This window comes from Passer domesticus, chromosome 6, assembly GCF_036417665.1.
Source record: "Passer domesticus isolate bPasDom1 chromosome 6, bPasDom1.hap1, whole genome shotgun sequence".
Taxonomy (NCBI): domain Eukaryota; kingdom Metazoa; phylum Chordata; class Aves; order Passeriformes; family Passeridae; genus Passer; species Passer domesticus.
The window spans coordinates 34,601,310-34,625,684 of record NC_087479.1 but is presented as its reverse complement, the minus strand read 5'-3'; the positions used below and the strand labels follow the sequence as shown (position 1 = coordinate 34,625,684).

Sequence of the window (24,375 nt, the reverse complement as noted above, 5' to 3'; positions counted from 1 at the left end):
AGCCTGGGGCCATAAGTCCCTGCCCCTGTGACATAGATGGGATCCTGGTCTCCAGCTCTGCTCTGCTGGGCCCAACCCATGGGCTGATGTCCTGGCTTGACCTTAGACCTGCCTTATTCTTATAAACTTGCCTGATGGTCTGGAGTTGTGGCTGAATGTGGTGGCCATCTGCAGGCCTGCCCTGCACACCGTGCTCATGGCCTGTAGGACAGAGACCTGGACAGGGTAGAGACCCTGCCCTATCAGTCACGTTAGGAGCTGTCAGCCTTCAGTGCTTCCTGACAAGGAGCTTTATATTAAAAAGTTGTGAAGTGTAGCTGCAATGAAAAGGGAAATGAAATGTAAAATCAGGATTGACTCAGTGAGGAATTAAATGCAAATATTAACTTTGTTTCCCCCTTCTACTAACATGCACCTAGCTTTGAGCTACAAATCCCTACAGTCTTGGATGAAATATTTTAAAGTATTAAAGTAATCCAGTTTGAGTGTTGCTTTTTTTTTGTCTTTGTGATGCAATAAAGTTAAATATTTCACATGCTGCCTTACACAAGGAAAAAGCACATTGCTGGCATCCTGTGCTGATTTTCTCTCCCTATTTTTTCCCATAGCCCATACTCAGGTCTGACCAGAATCAGTCACATCCTTGCTATATGCAAGTGCCTCAGTTAGAAGATTAAACTCCTTAATCAAAATACCTCCTCTCATACACACAGAATAAGGTTACAAAGCTCCAGCACCTATCCAGGTGATGATTTATTCCTGTAGATGGAAAGCAGGAATTGCAACTCCCTTTTCATTCTTGCATACCTTCCACCATTCTCAAGGATCTGAGAAAATACTGTATCTAGTTTTTTCAATGGCTGTTTTATATTTTCTTTAAGGAGGATAGTCTTGCTAATGTACTCAGAATGGGATAATAATGACAACTTGACATGCATAGAAGCACTTTATACAATTCAAAATGACAAGTTGTCAAAAAATATAATGGACAGCCAGGGGTGGTGTACCTGATGTGGAGAGACCATTAAGTGTCTTGAATTTAAACTGGGCAGCCCTGCTGTGAAACATACTTGAAAGCCCCATTGTCTGCTGGGTTGCTTCTGATTCTTTGAAAGTGCATGAGGGTAGATTAAAGAAAAGTGTTAATTTAAACTAGAATTCCTAAACAGCAACACAAGTAGACAAACTCACAGATAGGCCATCACCTCTGATGTAGTCAGTATTTCTCTGTTGCACTGCTGTTCTTTTGTTCTTGCTCCCAGTGGAATATCTCAGCTCTGTTTACAGTGCCCAGCAATGCCAATTTTGTGATTGCAGCCTGGAGGAGGTGGCTGAAGTTCTCAGCTACTGACCTACTGCCTTGCTTAATGAACTAGGTAATTCCTTAAGGTTGGACCTGCTTCTTGTTTTTTTAGTCCATGCTGGGTAGCAGCACTAATTGCCTTTAAACTCTTTTCACCCCTTTTCTAATCACAGAACACACCTAAGATCACATTGTCTCCTCTAGACACCGATCCTTGGGGATGCACTCATACATATACCGTAATAGTAAGTGGGGATGATCTCAGATAAACATATGAATCCCTTTAAAGGGACTGCTAAGCATGTAGAGAATCTGAGAAAGTTTGGGCTTGCAGCAGGCTGCTTAAATGTGAATGAAGGTGCTGTCTAGCTTTAGGTGTATGTATGGGGAAAATGCACCCGCTTTGTCTTAAAACCAACATAAGTGCTTAAAAGAAGAATTCAAAGCACAACCCAAAGCTCTAGTTCCAGCTGCTCTAATAAGTTGTAAGAAGAATCTTCCTTTCCCCTATATTTGCTGTTCATTTATATTGTAATGTTTTTACAACACAAGATGTGGGCTCTGGTGCCTGTAGGTAGCAATGCTGTCTGTGGGATTGTACTCATGCTCCTGAAATAGAGCGGTTCACTTTCTCAACTGGCATCAGCCTGAGCTCTTGATGAAATGCTTCAACACAGCCCAAAGCAAACCAAGCCTTGTGAAGAGTTTATGTGACTGTAAAACACTTGTAGTAATGAGATCTCTGAATTCAGACTGATCCCTTCTATTTGGAGCTGGAATAAGTTGAATAGAATGGCATTAAAAAAGGAATTTTCAAAGCATCACTGAAACACTGATGAGGCTAAGTCACAATGTGGAACAGCTTCTTTCTGTGAAGGGGCAGAAAAGGGAGCCTGAAGCAATGACATTTGTGATGTAGTTCTCGCAGTTGTTTCAAGTTAGAGGAGAGAATCCACATCTTAATGTGCAAGTGACATTTACTGTCTCTCCTACAGCAGAAGTCCTTTAAATAACAAATGCACATTTAGACTGGCTTTGATCTCTTGAAGCAATATGATTAGTTTAAAGACATGTTTTGGTTTTAACTCCCCCCTTCTTCTATCTCTAAAGTTTAGAACTGGAATTCTAGTAGTCTTCCCCCCCCCCCCCCGCAGGTGACTAATTTTGGAATGTTTACAGGACAAAACATTGGAGCTTGTGGCTGCCTGTCACCTTTCCCAAATCCTAAGTGTTTGTAGATGTCTGTCTCTGGAATGTGTATCTGATTTAAGTCTCTAATTGATTTTAGTGAACTGTGAGCATAGCAGTCATTGGAGTTAATTTAGCAAATAAGCATGTGGGTAAATGTGGGAAGACCTTGTAGTGCTGCTTTGCTTTTCCAGTTAACATCAGTCTAATGTCTGCTATTCCCTCTCCTTTCAAGTCTCCTTAAAACATCACCATCTCTAGAGTAGGACACATAGCCAAGTGTGACAGTCTCAGGGTATCTGTGACAGTTTAGCAGGAGCCTCTGGGTTTCAGTAGGCGGTTTGTCTCACAAGTTAGGGCATGAACCATGCGGCTTAGCCTTTTGCAGAGGAATATCTCCATTGCTCCATAGCCTTTAAAGTGACAGCCGGGGCTCAGTCTGTCCTCTGAGGAGTATCTAGACTCTGAGATGGTAAGGAGGAGGAAGCACCTTTACCCACCTGCACAAGCTGCTCCTTCAGACACAGGCTGCTGAGGCGCATGGGTAATGGCACAGTTTGAATTGGGGGGTTGGAGAGCTAGGGATGGGGGGGCAGTCAGGGTGCTGGCCAAGTCCCGGTACCATGTGTGTGAAGTTATCCAGCCCACCCATGGAATGACGACTCCAGATGAAAATACTGTGCTGGGGTCCCTGCCATGTTGCATGTCATCATGCCCAAGCCTGAGCTGTGGTTTTGAACTTTCAAAATGCATGTTAGGGTAAAGCAGTTATGGATCTCCTTTAACAATGTCTGGAGAAAAAAAACTGTCTGACTTTGTTGGGCTGGTGCTTAGCTATGCAGGACATGGACTCGCTTCCTTTTCCTACTGCCTGCCTTCACTAGAAATTCTCCTGCATGCTGTTTAACAAGTGTTTTACAAGGCTGCGGTTCTATGGTCCTGTCCTTCTGCTCCTGACAGAGGGAGGTGAGCCCTTCTCCGGACGGGATGGTTCCCATGTGGCTGAAGGCAGGGCTGAGGCATGCTGGGCTTTGCTGATGTAACAGGCTCCCTGCAATTTTCATTCAGATCTGGTTGGCTGTGAGCTGGCAGAGAGCCTCAGCCTCAGATACGCCTCCACCTCAGATGAGGTCATCCATGCTTTTTTTTTTTTTTTCCTCCCGCTTCAGAAATCTGTTGTGTATGAACGTTTAAGGTCAGAGTGCTAGTTTCCACACCACTGCAAATCTCTGGGAGCAGGAATTCCCTTGTCTCTCTCCCAGCTGCACTCTTTCCCAGCACCATCACAGACTCTGCTCTCCCTTTAAAAAGAGAGGAGGAGCAAAAGGAAGATGAATTTACCGCAGTGCATTTTATAATTGATTCTAACATCCAGGTCGGAGGGGAGTGTTTGCTGGCAAGACATTGCAGAGCTTCACGGTCCTAACACGAGTGTAAAGTAGCTCCAGGAGGAAACTCCAGACCCTGCTGCTGCCAGAAGTGAAACTACTCGCCCTGCCCAGTCGCTTGGTCCCTTCCCCGCCCTCCCACCGTGTGCCATGCAGCGATGCATGCAGCCAGCAGGGGACGGGGTAGGTTCCCTCGGCTGTCAGTCAGTAGGAGCTGCCCGGCTCGGGACGAGCTGATCGCGAAATAAGGACCGGCCCTGCGGAGAGCAGAGCACAGAGAGCTGGAGTGCACAGAACCTTGCCTGAAAGCATCGCCTGCTCGGCATCTTCCTCCCTCCAGCCCCAGTCTGGGGCCTCGTCTCCAGCGAAGAACTGCCTTCTAACTTCGGCGCCGACGCCAGGTCTGCCTGCACGTCGTGGGCAGGATGGGGATCGTGGCATCCCCTCTCTGCCCCGGGGGCAGCCAGCCCCCTCCTCCTCTTCCTCCCACCGCCGAGCCCCGCGCTGGAATCCCTTTGGCACAGCCTCTTCACCATGTCCTGCCAGCGGCGGAGAGCCCTCAACCGAGTGCCTGAGCGGGACCGGCCCCAGCACCGCGGACAGATCCCGGCTCCGGGCAGATCCCGGCCCCAGCACCGCGGACAGATCCCGGCTCGGAGCGCAACGGCCCCAGCACCGCGGACAGATCCCGGGGTGTCTCCGGGCTCCGCCGGCGGGGGCAGGGAGGTTGCTCGGCGTCCGCTGCAGCCCCGCTCCGTGCCTTGGTTGCCCTGGGCTCCTGCGTGGTGCTGGCAGCCCGCTGCGGTAGCGGGTCTCGGCTCTGCCGAGAAATCTCCCCGCACGCACTGCCACCCACCTTGCTCACGGCGCCAGAAGAGGGCTTGTATTTGGGCTCAGAATCTGTCTTCTGTGGATCGGGATTTAAGAGCTCGGACGGTGCCTGGTTACAGTGGTGTATGAGTCTACAGACCCCGAGGTGCACTACAGAGTTAAAAAGAAACCTTGGATCTGCCACGGAGTGGAGGGCTAAAATAAACCCTATACAACTAGCACACCCAATCCAGGCCTTCCTGCCTCCCTGCGACCAACTTTACACACACGCACCCAACCGTGAGAATTCCCTCCTTTCCTCCTTCCTTCAGCGACTGTAGGATGAGGCATTTTCTTCTATCTGGCTCAGGGTAAAAGCATACCCTGAGGGCATCAACACACATCTGGCAGGGACTGAAAGGTTTTAATCCAGCCTCTACTGCAATCAACAATGGCAAATGAACCAGTGATTCTGAATGTTTATGACATGGTGAGTATGAAATACTACTGACTGGGGGGCAGTGGGGCTGGGTGGGAGTTCATGCTTGGAGGGCAGGCACTGTACAAAGAGGAGCCAAGTACAGATCCCCAGAGAGCCTGATTCTCTCCCCCTCCCTCTTTTCCCTGGTCCAAACTCCTCATCCAAGCCTGTCAACCTCTCATGTCAGAGATGAGGCTGACCCTGCCTTTTTTTTTTTTTTCTCAGTGTTTAGTATATTCAACCAGATTACAGGTATTGTGCCAGATTTTCTGCAAGATTTTTCAGAAGCAGCACTGGGTGAGGAGAGGACTTTAATTTCCACTGCCCCACTTAAGGAAGAAAATGTGATCACCTCTGTATGTGTTAGAGATGATTTTCCTTTAAGTGAACAAGCATTACCAGGCTGTGGGGTTGGGGTCTGGATTTCATCTCAGAAGGAGAAACAGCTGTAGAGTTGCAGTAAGAACATAATTTCCAATAATCTGGATCAATTCCTCATATGCATAAGATTGTAGTTAATAATGTTCTCTGAAGGTTCATTGCAGCAATAAGAGTAAGAAATTGTCTAGTGAAGTTTCAGCACAGAAAGGGGCATGGGCACATGCTGCTCAGCAGTATTTCTTGAAAGTTCACAAGGTAGCAAGTGGTTTTCATTGACCTCTTCTTGCAAGAGGGAATGTGAGTGGGTGTTTTCTGTGCTAGCAAATCAGAAGGTCCAAATCTTGGCACAAACCCCCAAGGAGAAGGCGGCTTGGCACAGCCTATTTGCTTGCTGGTCTGACAGAACCATAGGAGAATCATGTTCACATGAGGAGTGTTTTGATGAATATGTATTTCACCTTTGTTTTTTGATTACCAACTAATGATTTTAAAAATGTAGTTTTCAGATCTTCCACAAATTTTATAAACCTTTCTGGGGAAGATATGACCTTACAAGGCCCAGGTGCTGACTGAGCTCTAAATATCCAGCTCCAGACCTTTAAGATTACAGCATACGTTTGCTTTTTATCATCAGGCAGTGACAACTTTTACCAGGAAGCCCACGGAACAGTGTGGGTTTCCCTGTTGGGGAAATCCAGAGAACAGACACCAAAGAGATTAGGAGTGGGTTGCTGTAAAAGTCAAATGTCTTTTTATCACAAGAATCAAGGGATCTTTTGTGAACTAAAACAGGTGGGTTGTTTTCTGAGGGAAGAGTGAGTGGTAAAGGTTATTTAGGTCGGACTGTATCTGTATTGGTGAGCAGTCCAAAAAGCACAAGTACAGTGAACTGAACTGCCTCTTCCAGAGCTATTATGGTCAAATTGAGTAAGTTGGTGTAAAATCCTTCCCAAGACTGGTCTTGAGTGTTTATTGGTCATTTGCTTAGCAGCCTGAACTGTGAACTCCCCTAAGAAGTTCTTCAGCCAACAGGTTTGGCAACCCAAATAGGTGGCAGCTAGTGCCTGATAACAGGGGACTCACATTGCAAATGCACATGCAAGAGATCATCATTAATTCTTTGAGGAAAATAAAGGAGTTGTGTTGTCCTTTTATAATATCCGCTGACTTCCCTGCAATTTTTTCAGTTTGTTCTGCAGCAGACTATGGCCTAAGCTTTCTTCTCTCTGCCCCGTTGATCCATCCCAAACCAGTGAATGTTTCACCACTGAGCTGAAGAGATCCAAATACTGGATGGACACGGTCTTTACCTTTTTATGTTTGATTGATTGACACCAAAGATGAAGCCTAAAGTAATTAAGGGAGAAGGAGCTTGCTGTTCATGGTCACTGTGTTCTGAGATGGACACCCAGACACAGTGAACAGAATTGAGGTCACCAAATTACTTCAGATTGAGTAGTTTTTGCTGCTTAGCAAACCATGGAAATCTTGATGTGTAAGTGCTAACTCCATGGGTTAACCAGTCTGTATACAGAAACCAATCTATTTTCATACAGCATCTGTTTGACTACCACTGAGTCACCTGTAGCTCAAGTCCTACCTTATGACTATTGCAGCTACATGCTTTTCCATTGCTGCTATGATTTTAACACCACGAAGCCTGGAATGTAGCCATGCAAAATCTGCACTTTGTTACACTGTGGTGGGGAATTGCGGGGGAACTGGGAAATGAGCACATTTGCTTGAATGACTGTTGGAAAACTAGCCTCAGTGGAAAAAACCCAACAACAACAACAACAAAAAGACAGCTGGGAACAACAATTAACTCATGTAAAGTTCTGCTTTCCTGACAAAGAACATGACCCCCGTATGGCAACTGGAAGCACTTACACTGCAGGAAAACTTGTCCCTAGGGCAGAAGTTCAATTATGGGCTTTGTGTAGCTATGAAATACCCACTCTCTGTAGTCTTGTGTATTCAAAGATTATAGCCATTTATCCTTTTACCCATTGGATATGAAGCAGGCTTCTTCAGGAAAAAAAAAGTGCTGCTATTTAATGAGGTGTTTTGCACAAATTGCTGAAGCAGGTAGAGCTATTTGTAGGCTTGTTTTCTTCAGCATAAAATAATGGAGCAAAAATCACTGGGTATTCCATGTGTTCTGAATATTGCCATCAAAAGCAACCTTTCTTCACCCTCAGCACACAGGGTGGTTCTATCCTATCTCAACCAAACAGCTTGTACATACCTGGACATTTGCAAATCAGACAGTGCAGGTGGACTTTGCTGCTCAGTTAGGACAATTTAAAGAGTAGATATGCAGGACACTGAACTCTGATTTAATGTGTAAGTGTGAACACAGAATAGCAACATGGATCATGGATTTGGTCACTGATGAATCTCTTTGCCAGTCAGAATTCAGCTCTTGCATGGACTTAATCTAAGCCATCTGCTGGTTGGAGACCTGCAAGAAATAACTAGGTCTATAAAATTTGTGACAGAGTTTGCTCAGATTAGTCAGTTCCCACTTTGCCTTCAGAGGGACAAATCAAATTCCCTTTTATAACTTGCAGCTCTCTTCCCTCCAGTCTGCCTCAATAAGCTGTTTATCATGGAACAGATCTTACTTAGAGCACAGGCACAGGGTTGACTTTTTAAAGTCAGGATATTATCCTAAGATTTGTGGCTAGCATTGGAATTGTTTATTTAGTCATTGTACATTAATAAATGTTGCCTACTTCAATCAGGCAGAAGAGTAACTGCAATTATTTCCTGGGTTTAAATCTTTAACAAGCTAAACATATTCCACTAAAAATAGTTTGCCTGGCAGAGATTCAAGCTTGGGGGCTCTCATATTTTCAGCTTATTGCATAGCACATTCATGCTATCATATTAGAGGCAAAGATATTCATATCACTATTGTCCCTCTTTTATTACAGATAAGGTTGTCCTGAATTTCCCCTGTCTTTGCAGTTGATAGCATACAAAACTGTTTTGATCTACTGGCATTTTTGTGTACTCCTTCTGCTGGGGAAAATGAGCCCCTGAGATGTGCTGCAGAGGAGAATGGAAGCCCTGGTCAGCAGGGAGCCAGGGAGCAGAGATGTAGGGTCTGTTTGAATGAGAGGGGGGCTCTCCTCCTCAGCCTTGTCCCACAGTTATTCCATTGATTCCACTGACACTACTTGTCATTCCCTCTGGAGAGGGAAATAATGTTCAGGTCACTGTAGATGGAGTGAAGGAAGAGAGACGCTTTGTGCCTCTGTCTTCAGTGCATAAGGGCTTTGAGTCTATTATAGAAACAGTAACAGGATTGCAAGCAAAGGACTTCATTCTGTGAAGTGATTGTTTTAAAGCATTGACTAGATCATGGAGCATGTCATTATGTCTCTGGAGGAAAGAATGAGTCTAGTCACTCAAAAGTGTGAACATGTTTGTGCTTACTGTAGGTGAAAGTCTCAGAGGCTCTTAGCTCGCTTAGTCAGAAGAGTGAAAAATCCTCGTGCAGGTGGTGGCCCCATCTCTGCACTGCTTGTTAGTTGTTTGTGAGCTGCTGTGTGTGGGGAAGCATGGCATCACCTATTGACTCTATTTGGTATTCCAGGAAGCCACATGGAGAGAAAGGGGAATTTTTTGTCAAGTAAGTTGATAGCTGTGAAATTTCTTGCTGTAATGAGCTGAATGGTTGCCCTAAGTCAGTAGTAGAACTTGTGGTCTTCAAAGATTAAGTATTGGACACTCACTAGGATTTTTTTTTCCTGTTTCATATGTTGACCACACGTTTATTTTTTTGTATTTAACAAATAGAGAACAAAAAGCAAAATATTGCCTTTGGGAGATGTTAATTAAAAATTAACATCTTATAATTATAAGTAATTATAAAATAATTACTGTGGTTTTAATTATATGGGAAAATTAATATTGGTTTGAAATACTTTTTTGTGGAAGTAACAAACTTACTATCTTTTAAGATCTTGATTTTTGGCGTGTGACTTTTGCAGTAAAACTGAGTGAAATGGGCTCAACTCTATGCAGATCATAAATGCTTTTGGGCAGAAATTTATAATTTATAATTATTTATAATTATAATTTATAATATATTTATAATTATAATTTATAATTATTTATAATTATAATTATAACTCCATATATATATATATGTGTGTGTGTGTCTGTATGTATTTATATATGAATATATATATGTGTGTATATATAAAATTAAATGCTTTGATTTTCCTTCAGATATTTGTTAGTCATCTCTGGCTGAAATTATTAGTCAAATCTGAATAATTTCAGTTCTCCAGAACACACTGTTTACTCAAAGGTTTGCCGTGTTCTTGGAAGGGCATGGCAGGTGTACCCTATTCTTATTTGTTCTGTGACCAGTCACAAAACTCGTAAGAATTCCCTCTTCTATGAATAAGAACTGGCTAAGAAAAATCTGGGGTGTTTTAATCTTCACAGGCTTGTTGTGGAGGTAAGCTCAAGGATTTTGTGTTTAGCATTTTACTCTACCACTGACTCTTCGATTATCCGGATTCTTATTCACTCTTCTGTCTTCAAATCATATCAAGCACGGGGTACTGGATAACAAAGCAGAATGGTGAGCTAACAGGGGCCTGGAAATGGGTTCCCCACAGTGCTATAGTGTATCCCACAGGAGTGCTAAATGCTCTTTTTTTTCTAGGAGTAGTCAGACACAGTGCTGCTCAAAGGGGGTAGTGTGAGGGATCAGGAAGCCCTCAGGTGCTTGTTTTATGCATCTCCCTGGAGCTTTGAGTTGGCCTTCGGTGCTGGTTTTTTGTTTGGTAGGATTGTGTTTAGATAATTCAGCTATGCATATGCTGCATAATAGGTTCAGGGTTCATAATCAATCTTGTTATACTATGATACTTTCTGTTATGGGCCCAAAAACTTTCTGGGAAGACTCTTGGTTAAAGGTCAGAGAGCCTAAATAGACCACTGCTGAGAATGAGGGAGGAGAGCAGAAAAAGCTGCTCTCACTGGATAACAACAGAGTCCTAAGCCCAAGATATGAGAGGTGTGTCCAGACTGCTTCAGTTTTCTTGGATACAACAATTGCCAGTGCAAATGCTCTTGACTTTGGGGGGGGAATAATTTTTTTTTTAAGGTGTTATGGCAAATCTGATGGCAGTACATTAGTGGTTTCAAACAAATCAGGCTGAGCAGCCTGGCAGTCTGTGCAGGTGAGGAAAACTAGGCTTTGTTTCTGCTTCTCTATTTCTCCTAGACTGCATCAATTTCATTTGAGTGACACCAGGCTGACCTCAGGCAGGGCAGCAGAGTGGGATTGCTCCCTTGCACTGCTTGAATGCAGGAGCAGACGGACAAGAAAAGCAGTTGGGTGATGCTGAGCTGCTGAGCACTGTTGTAGTCAGTGCCTGCTTCAAGCCTGTGAGAAGATGATGAAATGTAACTAGACATCCCTCCCCTCTTGTGTCTTTGGAGAGAGGAAATCAATTGGAGGAAGAAAAGATTAAAAAAACTATTACACCGAGCTGCAGCTGAGTCCTTTCCTCCTGGAAGAAGGAATTCAAACGTGTCATCTGATTTAAATCAATTAAGAAGAAAAATAGGAAGTGGCATGGCCCAAGTTAATAAGTCCAGCAATGAAGTGTGCCCATTTATGTGTAATAAGTGAATTTTTGTTGTCTTAGCAACAGCCTGGAGATGTGTTATCCATTGGGGGAGCAGTCTGTTTGCATGTTGTCAGGGTGACAAGCCGGCTACCTGTCTGTGTTACTGCAGATCTTCCCCAGCACTGCAGCCCTGTCACTGGCTACTGTATGCTTATGCATGAGGTGTCTAAAGAGCTGTCTCTTGACTGCACACAGGGCATTGCTCTCTCCAGCCCCAGCATTTATCCCACCAGCAAGCTCGCTGAGCCAGTGCTCTGTTGCCCAGAGGACTGGCTGGAACTGACTCATCCAGGGCAACACGGGAGTTGTCACTTCTTCTAGTCCTGCTTGCCTTAGGAAAACTGCTCCACAAATGCTCTCCTTTACACCAGCAAATGTAAGAAACCTGAGGAGAACCTAGGAAAGCTAAAAACAGTGTTAAAAACTGTGTGAACTCTGCTTCTGGAGCAAAAGCCTCACAGATGCTGTCATTAGCCCACAGTTCCCACATCAGTGCTCTTGAGTTGGTTCCTGCAGGTGACAGTCTGGCTTGGTGTCTCTAAAGCACTCATTTCAAGGCAGCCTGAACTCTTGTGGGGTCAGGAGACTCCTGTGCAGGATTTCAGGTGTAAGCCCAGGGGCTTAAAGTAAGGTCAGCTGTAACCCAGAGGTAGGGAAGATCCGGAGTTACTTTAGCTGTTACTGGAAGCTGTTCTTTAACCCCATCTGCAGGCAAAGTCCCAATCCCCTGGCCTGGCTCTGAGCATCTCTGAGAGAAATGATTGTTTCCTCTTGAAACCATATGGAAGTTGATTTCCAGTGATTTTTCTCTGGTGCTTTTTGGGCTTTCCCCTTACAGAAAGGCAGATTCCTTTTAGAACATGACACTTCTGTCAGCAAGATTTAGCTTCTGGCTCTCTAGGCTGTCAAGGCTCCTAATTTCACTTGGATATTCCTTAAAACAAACAAATAAGCCCCCAAACCAAACAAACCCTTCTTAGTATTGATGAAAGCTGATGTGTTGACAGTACTGGAGATTGTCATTCTCCTAACTAATAAATTTATGCTAGCAGTAGGAAAGCAGACCCTTCTGGCTCTTGTACCTCATCCCTAGTGTAGAGGTTGAGCTGCTCTGGTGTCATGGCTCAGCTGGTCACCCAGCTTCCTACTCAGGCAGCCCACAGGGAATAAGTCATACATGCAGTGGGAGCTTCTACAGGGGAGAGCTGAGCATTAGTGAGCTACTAAGTTGGAACAGCTGTCAGATCCATTTCCAAGTGTGGTGATCAGCAGGTATATAGCTGTGCATTAGTGCAATGAACTGAATTTAAATGGGTGTCTCAGGGCTGAAAGCTATGTTAGTGACCTGAGCTGCCCTTATTCTAATTCTGTTTGTTTCAGTCCCTCTTGTTCTTGTCATTATGCCAAGATGACGTAGCTGGAGCTGGGGAGGGAGGCAGAGACCAATCAATACCAAAAAATCTATATTTCTGCTGGGGAAGATAAAAACCAAAATTCTTAAATCTAATGATTCTTTCTCTAACAAGTGGACTCAAACTGTTAGGAAAGAAAAGAAAAAATATTTGCTACCATTCTAGACAAACACTGAATGTTTTTGACTATCCAGAGCAGAGAAAGCTCCTCACTTCAGAGCTTTATCTGTGAGCATGTGAATCTGTGAGACTTCTCATCTCAGAGGAAAATATGAGGCTGCATCCTAAGACTGGAAAATTGTTTTAATTGGTAACTTAATTTTTGAACAATTAATCTTTAAATGTCTGGAAAAGCAATGATAAGGGAAGAAGAAAATCTGAGAGAAATAAATGATCTCTGATAGGTAATAATACTGATTTACAGAAGCAAGTGTTTGATGCTAGAAATGCTTAAAGCATTTCAGCCTGTTTAGTGCCTTCATTGTGTGTGTCAACATATGAGTTGAATGCCATGTGACTCCTGATAGATCCACATCTCTGGGAAAGAGAGGACCTGGCACAGTGTCAGCTCTGTTGATTACATGGTTTGCTGAACTTTCAACCTTGGATCTGTTACTTTGCTTTCCATATGGTCATACTTAAACCCACAAGGAACTATCAAACCCTTTGCTGTTCTTTTCAATATCTGCTAGTGAGTGACTTATATTGCATCCTGATGCAAGAAAATAACCTTCCTAGATGCTGAGTGCTGCCTCGGGGTTTAGAATGTACAAGGAGCCCAACGTAGCCTTCCAGAGTGAATTACAGGCCTTGCCATAGGTTAGCTTTCCCAAGGTACACAATGTTCTCCTAGACATCTGTTCTTGGCTCATCTGTATGTCTTGCTCTGTTTGGGATTGCTTGGAGCTGATGAATTTATAATTGCCTTGTATTTGTCATCTCCCCCAGCTCTGGACTGGCCTGCTGAATGTGAGAACTGACAGAAAGAGAGGAGCAAGAGGTTTACCATGGGATTAATCTGATAAGTTATAACTGCTCTCATTAACCTCTACTTTTGGGCAGCACTGGGGCAAGAGCCTCAGCTATCTGCTGTAGTTCCATAAGAAGGGGCTTGGGTTGTGGGTATTTTCAGGCACGGCTTGGCAGCTTTCTTAGCAAATCACTTATCTAGAAAATGAAAGGCTCTACCTAGCCAAGCATCAATATAAAAGGACATTTTAGGATTTTTGGCCGACCTCTGGATTTCTCTCAGGAAAGGTTGAGGTATTTGCCCTCATTGATCCTCTTTCATAACTATCAACTTTGAAGAGATGTCTTGACTGTTTCAGGGCTTTTGAGATGGCATGACATACCCAGAGATTCTGTGGTGAGTGCTGCTTTTCTGCTGGGGCAGTAACAGTACTAGTTCTGCATTTGGCTTCTACCACTTAGTGTGCTGATGCATCTGGGCTGACAGAGACCAGGTTAAAATCCCTGGGGGTCCCAAATACAACTGCCTCTTCACACAGGTCTGCTAGAGAATCAGACAGCAGGAAACTCTGGATTTGCTTGTTCTGGGTGTCTTGTGTGAAAATATTTCTGTATTGTTTGAAGCGCTCACTTAGCAGAAGAGTGCATATTTCCATTGAATCCTAGCTGTTCCAGGAGGTTGTCCAGGCTGGAGCCAAGCTTTAGTGCTACTCACACTTGTTCTATGGCCCACTGAGCATGTATTTTACATGAAAGGAATCTATTCCCTACTTTATACAATTCTAAAACTGCTTCACCACAAAGGAATGAGAAAGCTGGATTCCAGATACACTAAGATAGGTCAGCCAGGCTGCTTCTCTCTGAGGTAGGTGGAGAGTCAAATTCCTTCTGCCAGGCTGAGGTTGTTAGAAAGTTGGTTTGTACCCTCCTGGACAAGTGTCTGGGCTCCTGGTTATTAGGTACAAACAGAAAGCACTTGCTCCTCCTGGGAGTTAAGAGGTCATGCTTGCTCTTCCCTCATCCTACTGGTTTGTTTTCAATCAGGGCATTTTTAGCCAGGTGCTAGGCTTTGTTGTGCTGAGAGGATCATTTCTGCCCTTTCTTCCTTACCTATCTACCTAGCCTGCAGGTTCAGTTACTTGTGGAGCTTTTTTTCCGAGTCTGTCCCAGCACTAAGAATTCAAGGGCTGTTATACCTTTAGAGCAACCCTGTGATGGAGATATTGTGGAAAGGGGGGAAGGCAGTGCTGAAGGTCTCCAAATCAATAGAGGCCAGAGCTAAAAATGCATGTCCCGGGCTGAAATCCACCCACCATCTGTCTCCAGCTCTAACATTCATTGTTCTTGATTGCAGTACCATTTGCTGTACTTTTATTCACTCTAATTTTTATGGCTGCTCGTTATCCAAGACAGCTGGCTATCTTCTCTTTGGCAGTTCTTTGGATGTGGAATAGACCTATTCTCTATTGCTGGAGCACTGTGCCTTGTGTGCTGGCTACTGCAAGAATACTGGGGGACAGGGCATTGAGGAATGGGTTGTACTGAATTGAAACAGAACTGATGAATTCCAGTGTAAGCCAAGAAGAAACAGGGGCAAATTAAATGGATCCAGTTCAAGCTCAGGTGTTCTTGGGACCAGAATAAAGAAATACTATAAATCCTTTTATTTCCCCTTGTGTGTCTCATAAACAAGAGCTGTGACTTCTGCTGAGCAAAAGCCTCTGGAAGGATGAAAAAAATGCAGACCACATGAATTCCTAAAAATTTCAGTTGTTTTGATTGTCTGGGTCAAATTCTGTCTCCTCCCCTGGGCAGAGTGCTGCTGGCAGGAGGTGTTCTATATCATGATAGCCAGAGGCCTTGGCAAACAGGCAGGACACCCCTGGGGGGCAAGGGAGGACAGACAGGAGCTGATCCCAGCACTGTGCTAATTAGATTGGTTATACATCCCCCTGACTGCTGAGCATGTACTCTTCTGTCCCTTTAATTCAGGCAGAGCCAATAGGAAGGAACATGTCACCAGAATGGGTGGTGTCACTGAATTGGGAAGTCAAAAAGGATGGACATGGGGAGGAAGAGACTCCTTACACATCTGTTTTCCAGTTTTTAACTGCACAGGATCAACTAAAACTTTTTCAATACTCTTTTAAGTGTCCTCTACTCTTGAGAGAAAGGCAAGGAAGCAGGAAGCAAGCTGGAGTAAAGGTGATATTCTACAGCTCACACATCCATCTGTGGCTTTTCAAATGCTGTTTGTAATATGGCATGTTATTGAAATGCTTCAAGGATTCCCTTTGTAATGTGTAATTACTCTGAGATACGCAGTTCGGTGCCTGTTGCAGCTGCTGTTCTGACTGATTTTAATGTGGTTAAAGCCATTCGTGGATCAAAGACATTTATGCAGATGAAATTTTAAAGCCAGTGTAAAGAACAATTTAATAGTCTTTAACACATCAGGTACTTAAAAATCCTGTACTTGGTACCTCTGAACTTGGATTTTACCTCTCATACCCAGAGGACTTTGAAGCATATTTCTAACTGTCTGTTACCTCTCCTGAGATTTCAGAGGTGTCTCATTAAAGCTAGTGTTCAAGCCTATTAAATACATGAATGCAGCTTCTAATGATGCATCTCATTTAGGTGAGCTGACACCAGGAACTGTCAGGGATCATCGCTGCCCTGGTCCCCCAGTGCCTGGGATAGTGAAAGCCATCTGGACAAGTGCAGGGCAATAGCTTCTTCTGTGTTGGAAGATACTAGCAAAGTATCTTGAAAAGGCTGCTGACTTCCAGGGGCACACCAACCTTGTCACCTTCTCACCCTACCAGCTCCCCTACCTCCCTCCTGAAAAGCGCAGCCTCAGCTCCAGGGGATTGCAGATGGGGAAGCATCTGTCCTTGAGCTCTCAGTCTTTCCAGCCAGTTAATTATTAATCATCACAATATCCCTAGTGTCAAGCATCTGAACTGCCCATGAAGCATGGAGAAATGTTTCATCAGTCAAGTAAGAAAGCTTTAGTGTTCTGCCACTCATTATTGTAAAGCTGTTCTTCTGTCAAAGAACTTAAGCCCCCAGAAATGATAGTTATCTCCTCTGAGCCCACACCAGATGACCTGGTACTAGCAGGGGAAATAAATGTGCAAACTGGGAAAACACAAGAGAAAGTTAAGATTCTTTCATGGGTCTGGCAACAGAACTGGTGCTGTAACCATTGCATGGGATGAGAACTGTAATGCTACTGCAGCTACAGGTATATTGCCCATTATGAACACCTACTCGTAGGAACATCCCTCAGTACTTGGCTCCCTAAAGATACTTGCTGGGCTGTTAAATCCTGGGTGGCACAACTAATTTTCTGTGACTGTTGGCTGGCTGTTGTGCCTCTCTGTGGTATGCTGTTGCTTGCCATTTGCTTCGAATCAGACAGACACCTGAGATTGTATGGAGATCTAGGACTTACCTGTGCTCTGATTCAGCTTCTGTGCTGTTCTAAAAGAGAGACTGAGAAAAGACACACCAAAGAGTAGGCGTGAAAGAAGAAAATCACTGAACTCCTCTTAAGGTACTTCTTACAATTGGGAATATTCAGACATGAGAACCTGACACCCAACTCCTTCTAGCTAGGACAATTCTAGTGGAAATGGAATGGCAACAGCACTTTATTTCTGCTTCAGGCAATATTCCACTTTACTGCTACCATTTAAAATCCTACTGTGGGAAGCCTTGGGTGTTGCATCCATTAAGACAGGACGATATACACAGCTTAAATTGTGCTCCTTGGGATATCATTAGCTCCTCAGGTACCTCTATGTTCCCCTCTGCCCTTCCTTCCATCCCAGGATGTCTTCATGCAGAGTGAAAGAAATTATAGTGGATCTGATGGGGTGCTTTTTTGTCCGAGTAAATTGATGGTAGAGTATAAATAATTAGCATAGCAAGGGTCAAACTCACTCTTCCTTCATTCTTTTTTAAGATCTTATGTAGAAGACCAACTCTTATTTACATGTAATAATAGATGGAGTTTTTTTTCATCCTTTCAATTCAAACATAACGTTGTGTTCAATGACACCACAATGTTTTGTGGAAAGTACAAGTGCTTTGAACACGTGGGAATCAAAAAGCTCTAAACAGATTGTTTCATGCTGCCAACAAAGCATGTCCTTGGACTCTGGCCGAGAACAACCAAACCTTCATTTTGAATAAAGCACTGGATGTTGAGAAAGAGAAATACCCAAACTTTAGTCCTAGTTCCCATCTCAACTGCATGTCTAGCAAACCACTTCAATCTCTTTGCCTTGAGTCATTTCACCTGTAAGATACCCTGTTTATGGGATGCTTAGGTGTTTAAAACTGACTGCTTTTTGGCACCTGTAGCTGCCTGGGTGGGAATGATTCCTATTGGAATGGGAGGCAGCAGCAGGATTTCTGGGCAGTGAGCTGAGGAGCAGCAGCCCTGCATCCTGCTGGCTGCCTGACCTGTGTCTGGGTGAGCACATGCCCTCCTGCTCCATCCCTCCTGCCTGCCCTGGCAGCTCTTCCTGGCCTTCCTGTCAATCAGGGGCTGGTGGTCTCAATCCCTTCTCACCAGAGCCTGCCTGGTGAAGATGGGGGATTTTCTGAAGCAGCCACCCACCACACCTGCTGCTGGTCTTGGCCTTTACTGCCCTGTGACCACAGACAGCAGATGAAGTGTTTAGAGACAGCTGCTGTTTCTGTCATTAGCATCCAGACTTCCTAGGAGAAAACTGCTGAAATCTGTGACAGCTGAAATCTGAGTCAGAGGAAGCTTTTTCCTTCAGCATGTACAAAAGCAAGGGGAGAGTGGGGGAGGGAAAAACAGAGCTCAATTTGCTATTCATTTAGTTCTGTCAGGAAAGCCCAGGCAAATCGAAATGATGGTGTGCGAATTGCAAAGGTGCAGGTTGCAGCACGGTGGATGTTGTTCCAGGGATGGAAGATGCAGAAGAGGTGGGTAAGAAAACAATGCAGCATGAGGGGGCTGTGTGCTGTGCTTTGTGACAGCATGCACTAGCTCCTCCTGAGCAGTTCTGTGCTCTGGACCTTGCTGATGGTGCTCGACAATTTAAAGCAAATGTATCTCCATGCTGTGTTGCTGTTGCAGGGGGTGGAACAGGATACCCAAGGGATCTGCTTAGCCTTTTCTACTCCAGGGCATGATCCTTTCTCAGTCTTCTCCAGTGTACTTGCCATTAGTTCCTGGAGAAGGAAAAGGCTTTTATTCCCAATCTACAGCTGAGGCACTAGCTTGCAGAGAGGCTGGCTTGTCTGATGATAGGACATGAGGAAGGGAGTGAAGCTGTGTCAGGGGACATTCAGACTGGACATTAGGAGAAAGGTTTTCACTGAGAGGGTGATCAGCCACTGGAAGAGGCTCCTCAGGGAAGTGGTCACAGCACCAGCCTTGCATGGTTCAAGGAGTGTCTGGACAACATTTTTAGTCATTATAGTTTAGTTTTAGATAGTCCTGAGAGAAGCAAGGAGTTGAACTTCATGATCCTCATGGGTCCCCTCCAATTTGAGATATTCTATGACTCTATGATTAGGTAACTTGTTGTGCAGTCCCTTGGGTTTTGATATGGAGTTAGGACTGTGAGACCATTCTTATAGTGTAGCAGCAATTCTCCAGCTGGGGCTGCTGAAAATGGGCTGATTTCTTTCTAAGGACTGTGATAGATGTTTAAAAGCCAAGTGTTTTATTGAGGCTTCCCAGTTTACCTGTGCTGTCCTTTGACAGAGTTCAGATAGCTTCTAGCACTGAAGGGAACTGTGGGTCAGAATCACTCTTCCAGCACTAAGTCTTTTCAAGATGAAAGTGCAGGCCCTCTGTTGTTACAGTGATTTCCTGTTTGAAAGAAAACTCCTAGGGTTTAATGTCGTACTGTGACGCCAACAGGATCAGAGATGGTACTTTCCAAACCGATTAATTTACAGAGCATCTCTGGTAATACAATTCAAGAAGATTTCTGAAAAGGTGTCACTTGATAAACAGGGGTAAATGAGCCAGGGCATGAACAATTAGTGCTCCACGTTTTCCCCTGTGGCTCTGTATAAGCTTTGGACTGAGATAGGAGGAGATAAAGGAGAAACAGTCAGTCCCAGTTCTGCCCAATGGCTTGACAACAGGATTACATTCATGTTAATCCACCAAAATTTATCCTCTGCTTTAGAAATTAAAAACAATTGCTCTAGACAAGCCTGAAGTCTTTATGCTGATCTGTTTACACAGGTTATAATTTAATTTGATGGCAAATAAATTTGAAAATATTCTTGTTGAACTTGGTACTGGACAAAATAAAATGCTACCTAGGATTTTGGGGGGATAAGAACACAGGGGTTACAGGAGGTGATGTGGTTAAACACTGCATGCTCATATGTGCTCTGGGGACAGCTTGACAGACTTCAGGCTTTTGGAAAGAACTAGTTTAGCAAAGGAGCAGGGGGGGAGAAAGCATCTGCCAATAAATAGATGGATAAAGATGTTTTGTGCTGCTTTTAAGGAGCACCAGTCATGTTTATAACTTTGACAGGTGGCAGTGGGGCAGGAGGGGAGGAAGAGAATCAGAGAATTGTGTGGGTGGTGAAGAAATTAATCCTAATGAATTGGAAGAGTAAATCCACAGTGGGCAGAAAGCTTTGGATTTCTGCCCTGCTGGATATGAATAAATAGAAGAGAATCCCTTTTGCACGCAAGAGCTAATTGGGCAATTACAGAGTAATCTCAAAACCTTTGCTTAAATGGTATTCTGACTACCAAAGTGTGAGGCAGATTCTCTCCCACAGGTTCACAAGGCTTGCCCAGTCTTTCAGACAGGTGAAAGCCCATTTTTGAAATACCTCTCCTCCTTGTATGTCCAAGATTTCCTTTCCATGTTTTTATTCTTATTCACAGAAAAGAACACACAAACATAGGAAGGGCCAGACTGTTTCAGACCAAGGATCCATCTAATCCAATTTCATTATTCTTCCCTCAATGCCTGCTTGTGGCCACAACTGGGAGATGGAGCAGCACAAGCATATATGGCCCTTCCTTCTAACACATTCACACATTTTTAGCTCTGGGGCTTCTCTGAGCTTGACCTCTGCCTCTTTACTAGGCCTCTGTGGCTCTTTCTTCCATTCAGTTTTCCTGAGCAAATGTAACCTTCTGTATCAACAGCCCTTGCCAGTAGCTTGCAGGCCTGGTGGTGAAAAGATAAGTCCTCTTCTGATTTCCTCACTCCTCCTACTTCTACAAAAATAAAAGTTGGAGGTTCCAGAATGGGCATCTCACCAGTTTTATTCTGGTGGAAACAAGAAAATTCTGATGGAAAGATTGAATTAATTTTTTTCTGTAACTGTGGGTGTCCAGTTTGAGTTCTCCTTTTACAGCTTTGCTATCACTAAAGACTTCTCTTCTGACCTGTTGGAGGAACGGTTGAAAAAATAAGTGTTACTGGAGAGGTTATTCTTCTATTTTTTTAGGTCTGTCTAGAAGCTAAAAGTGAAAATGTTTTCATCTACTCTTGAAAGGACAGGGTCCTGAGATAGTTTGAGTGAGGAATGATCAGTAAGAGTGCTGCCTGCAGTGCTCTCTGCTGGACACTCAGTTTCTCCCACCCCTCATTTGTATGTTCATGATGTCTAAATCTTTATTGTGACTGCACTTGAACTAAGATTTGAATGCCACAATGCCAAGCAGTTCCACATCCCAAAGAAACAGAGCATCTGAATGCTTCCAAAATCTTGGCTATTCTTAAGGCTTTAAAACTCAAGACTGATTCCTGTTTACTTGAAGCATCTTCCAAATGCTCACTCGTGACATGAATCATGTTATTCTCCATCCCATCTCTCTGCTGAACCTAGCTGGCATTCTTTCTCTCATGAGTGCTGTTCTTTAGGACTGGCACCAGTGCAGCAGTTTGGCACCAGGCTGGTCTTGCTCACATCCATTCTGTGGTGCCATCTGATCAAACAGATGAGGAGCACGTGCCTTGCTAGCACTGAGCTGGAAGGGAAAGCAAAGAAGGTATTTGCAAACATGGGTGCGCAAACCCCATGGTATTAGTGTTCAAGTGAGGTAGAAACCACAGCTACACAATTACATAAAATAGAAATGAAGGCCATGTCACAGTAGGTGGTCTTTTTTTTACAAAGAGAGAGGAAAAATATGTGCATTGCTGGCTATTTTTCTCTATCCAGCACTGTTTTCATACTTGGTTACCTGGACATTGCTGCTGCAGGGTAGGAAACCAAGCTGGGTGTTTGCTCTCATTGTTTACCACTTTCAAATGCACTTCGGAGGATAAAGTAAGTTAAGAATGAAAAAAATGATCTGGAACAAGATGATTAGGAGAAAATTATTCCTATAAGGAGTTTTGCCAAGGACCAATCTGCAGTGCTGCACCTTTGGTGCAATACTTGGCTTGTTTCTAGGCTTGATTACTAAAATAGCATGTGTGAATGGAGACTGGTCGTTGGATTTGTGCACAGTCTTGAATGTGTTTGCATATTGCTAGCTAGCCACCTGATGGAAAGCAGAGGGTTAAACCACTGCTGTTCTCCAAGGCTTTGTTGTACAGACTGTATTTATGTTTGCATAGGTGGTGCATGAGCAAATATGTCCTGTTTGCTTGTGAAGATTTCTCAATGTTCTCCTGTGGAAGGAGGTAGTACTCTCCTGCTTACAATATGCTGTTGTTTGCCTTGTTTTGCTGTTCATGATTCATTTGTGATACCAACAATGAGCCTCAGCCATGAGCTGGGATTCCATCATATTTCACAAAGACACTTTGCAAATAAGAGCCAGAGAAAGATTTCTGACTCCAAAGAGATGATGAGCTACTTCTCCTTTAGATCTGACAGGAAGCATGAGAAGAGAGATTGGTTTATGAACTCCATCTGGTGACACTAGCCCCTCCTGAGAGCTCCTAGTCATGCAAGCAGTCTTTTGGTCATGATGCCCAGTTTTATATTATTTTGGGAATTTTATTACTTTGTGGTCTCTTCCAGTAAGAGAAGCTAAACAAGATTATTGTGGTGTTAAAGGGAATCACAGTAAAATTAATTACAAAAATGCTACTGAACTTGTATTTTATAGAGCAAATGGAACTTTCACATAAGATGAAATATATCAGGCTGGGCTGCTGATCTTATTTGTTTGATGAATCTGTTTACCTCTTGCATGCATCCATCTAACTTGGAAGAAGGCAGATATATGGATGGGAACTGAATGGTGTCAGACCTATCCATTCATCACCTACATGACTTTCATTGCTAGAGTGTCCAGATCACTTCCCTGCTAGTTAGGAATATAAATATTTTTTCCCTCTTGTTTTACTGGATAATTAGCTTAATTTATGGCTTTATGACCATTTGTATTCCTTAGTTTGCATGAATGAACTTACAGAAAAGCAGCTCAAGGGAACTAAAATCCACATGTGCTGCACAATACCCTTAATCATTTATGCAAGTCATGTCTGTATCAAAGCTGAGACCAACTGAATGGGGTTTTGCCCTCGTTCTGCACTATGGATCACTCTGGAAAGAGGGTGATGACTTTTTTAGGTCTCTGGTTCTCTGAGAATTTCTGGGTCAGTATTGAATATGAATTGTGTATAGTGTCCTATTAAGAGCATGTGCTCCTATTTTAGATAGTAATCAAAATGGGGGTGTGCTTGGAGTGTGCTTCTTCACTTCCCGATCTAAGTTGCAATCTGCTTTTGAGAAAGTTGACTGACCCCCTAAGGCCAAATAAGGCTTTGATTTTCTGCAATAGATATCTAGGCATCTAGAAGTGTCCAGATATCATAGAATACTTTCTTCTTAGAAGAGCCAGTCTATGGAAACAGCTTAATCTGAGGGCAGAGGTCTTAGATATTAGAGGATGTTGTGAGCTAGGTGAGGCATCACAGTGCTTGCCTCTTTTTCCTACGTCAGCCTGGCCACAGTTCAGATTAGATGTCTGCTCTGCATGCAGGAAAAATATTTGGCAGCTTTGTGAGGGATCTGGCAGACAAGACCATTTGCACTCCATGGTACAAGTATACAACCCTTTCTCTTTTCACTGAAGCAAACAGGAGCCAAGATGTAGTTGCAGTATCTAATGGATTTTTATAGAAATAAATACTAATGGGGGTGGTGAGGAGGAGACAGAGGGAGGAATATTCCCAGAGAAACTTGTTACATAAGGCAAATTCTCCTATTTGGTCTTATTCAAGCATTTCCTTATCTTACCTTTTCTCCTTCAATTCCTGATCTTACTGGGTACATTTCAGATGTGGAGATACTGTAAGATACAAGTCCGTGAGGGAGGCAGTTGTCTGAATCTCTTGGGTCATTTCAGATCTGTTTCTAGATATATGCAACATACAGCAGACTAGCACAGAAGATTTGCTTTAATACAAGTGTAAAATCACTATTGTGCCCAGAAGAAAGGAAATATTTAGGGCAGCCTGAATGCTAGTCTAACACATGCTGTGCTGTTTATAAGGTGGGGGTAAGGAGAAGAAAGAAAGGACAACTTAATGTTTTCCAAAGAAGCGTCACTGTCAGGTTTGTGCCTCTCCCTGTGCCATGGTGTGTGTGACCCTTGGGAAAAGCAAGCACAGAGGCTGTCCCTTTGAAGGGACAAACACCTGCATTTTAACCTGGTTTGCACACAAAACAGTATCTTCATAGTACCAAATGCTGTTGACTCATTGCCAGGCACTGCTCCTAACAGCCATTTCTGTCTTTCAGCAAGGGCTGGCTATTAAATGCATTTGGAGCTGCACATCCAGTGCTG

The 24,375-nt window shown here is 43.7% G+C and overlaps 1 protein-coding gene across 4 annotated transcripts in view; it reads left to right on the top strand.

Annotated features, from left to right (window-relative positions):
* Positions 1–24,375, top strand: part of LOC135303093 (deubiquitinase DESI2-like) — a 74,104-nt gene that overhangs the window by 15,701 nt on the left and 34,028 nt on the right. The window contains exon 2 of one of the 4 annotated variants that reach the window (XM_064424386.1): positions 3,867–5,179. The exons of 2 other annotated variants lie outside the window; for them this stretch is intronic. In XM_064424386.1, coding sequence (XP_064280456.1) covers positions 5,141–5,179 — 39 coding nt within the window. In that variant the 5' untranslated portion in view covers positions 3,867–5,140. Of the gene's footprint in view, positions 1–3,866; positions 5,180–18,444; positions 18,561–24,375 lie in introns of those variants that run through there. One more of the 4 variants, XM_064424388.1, reaches the window with a different exon arrangement.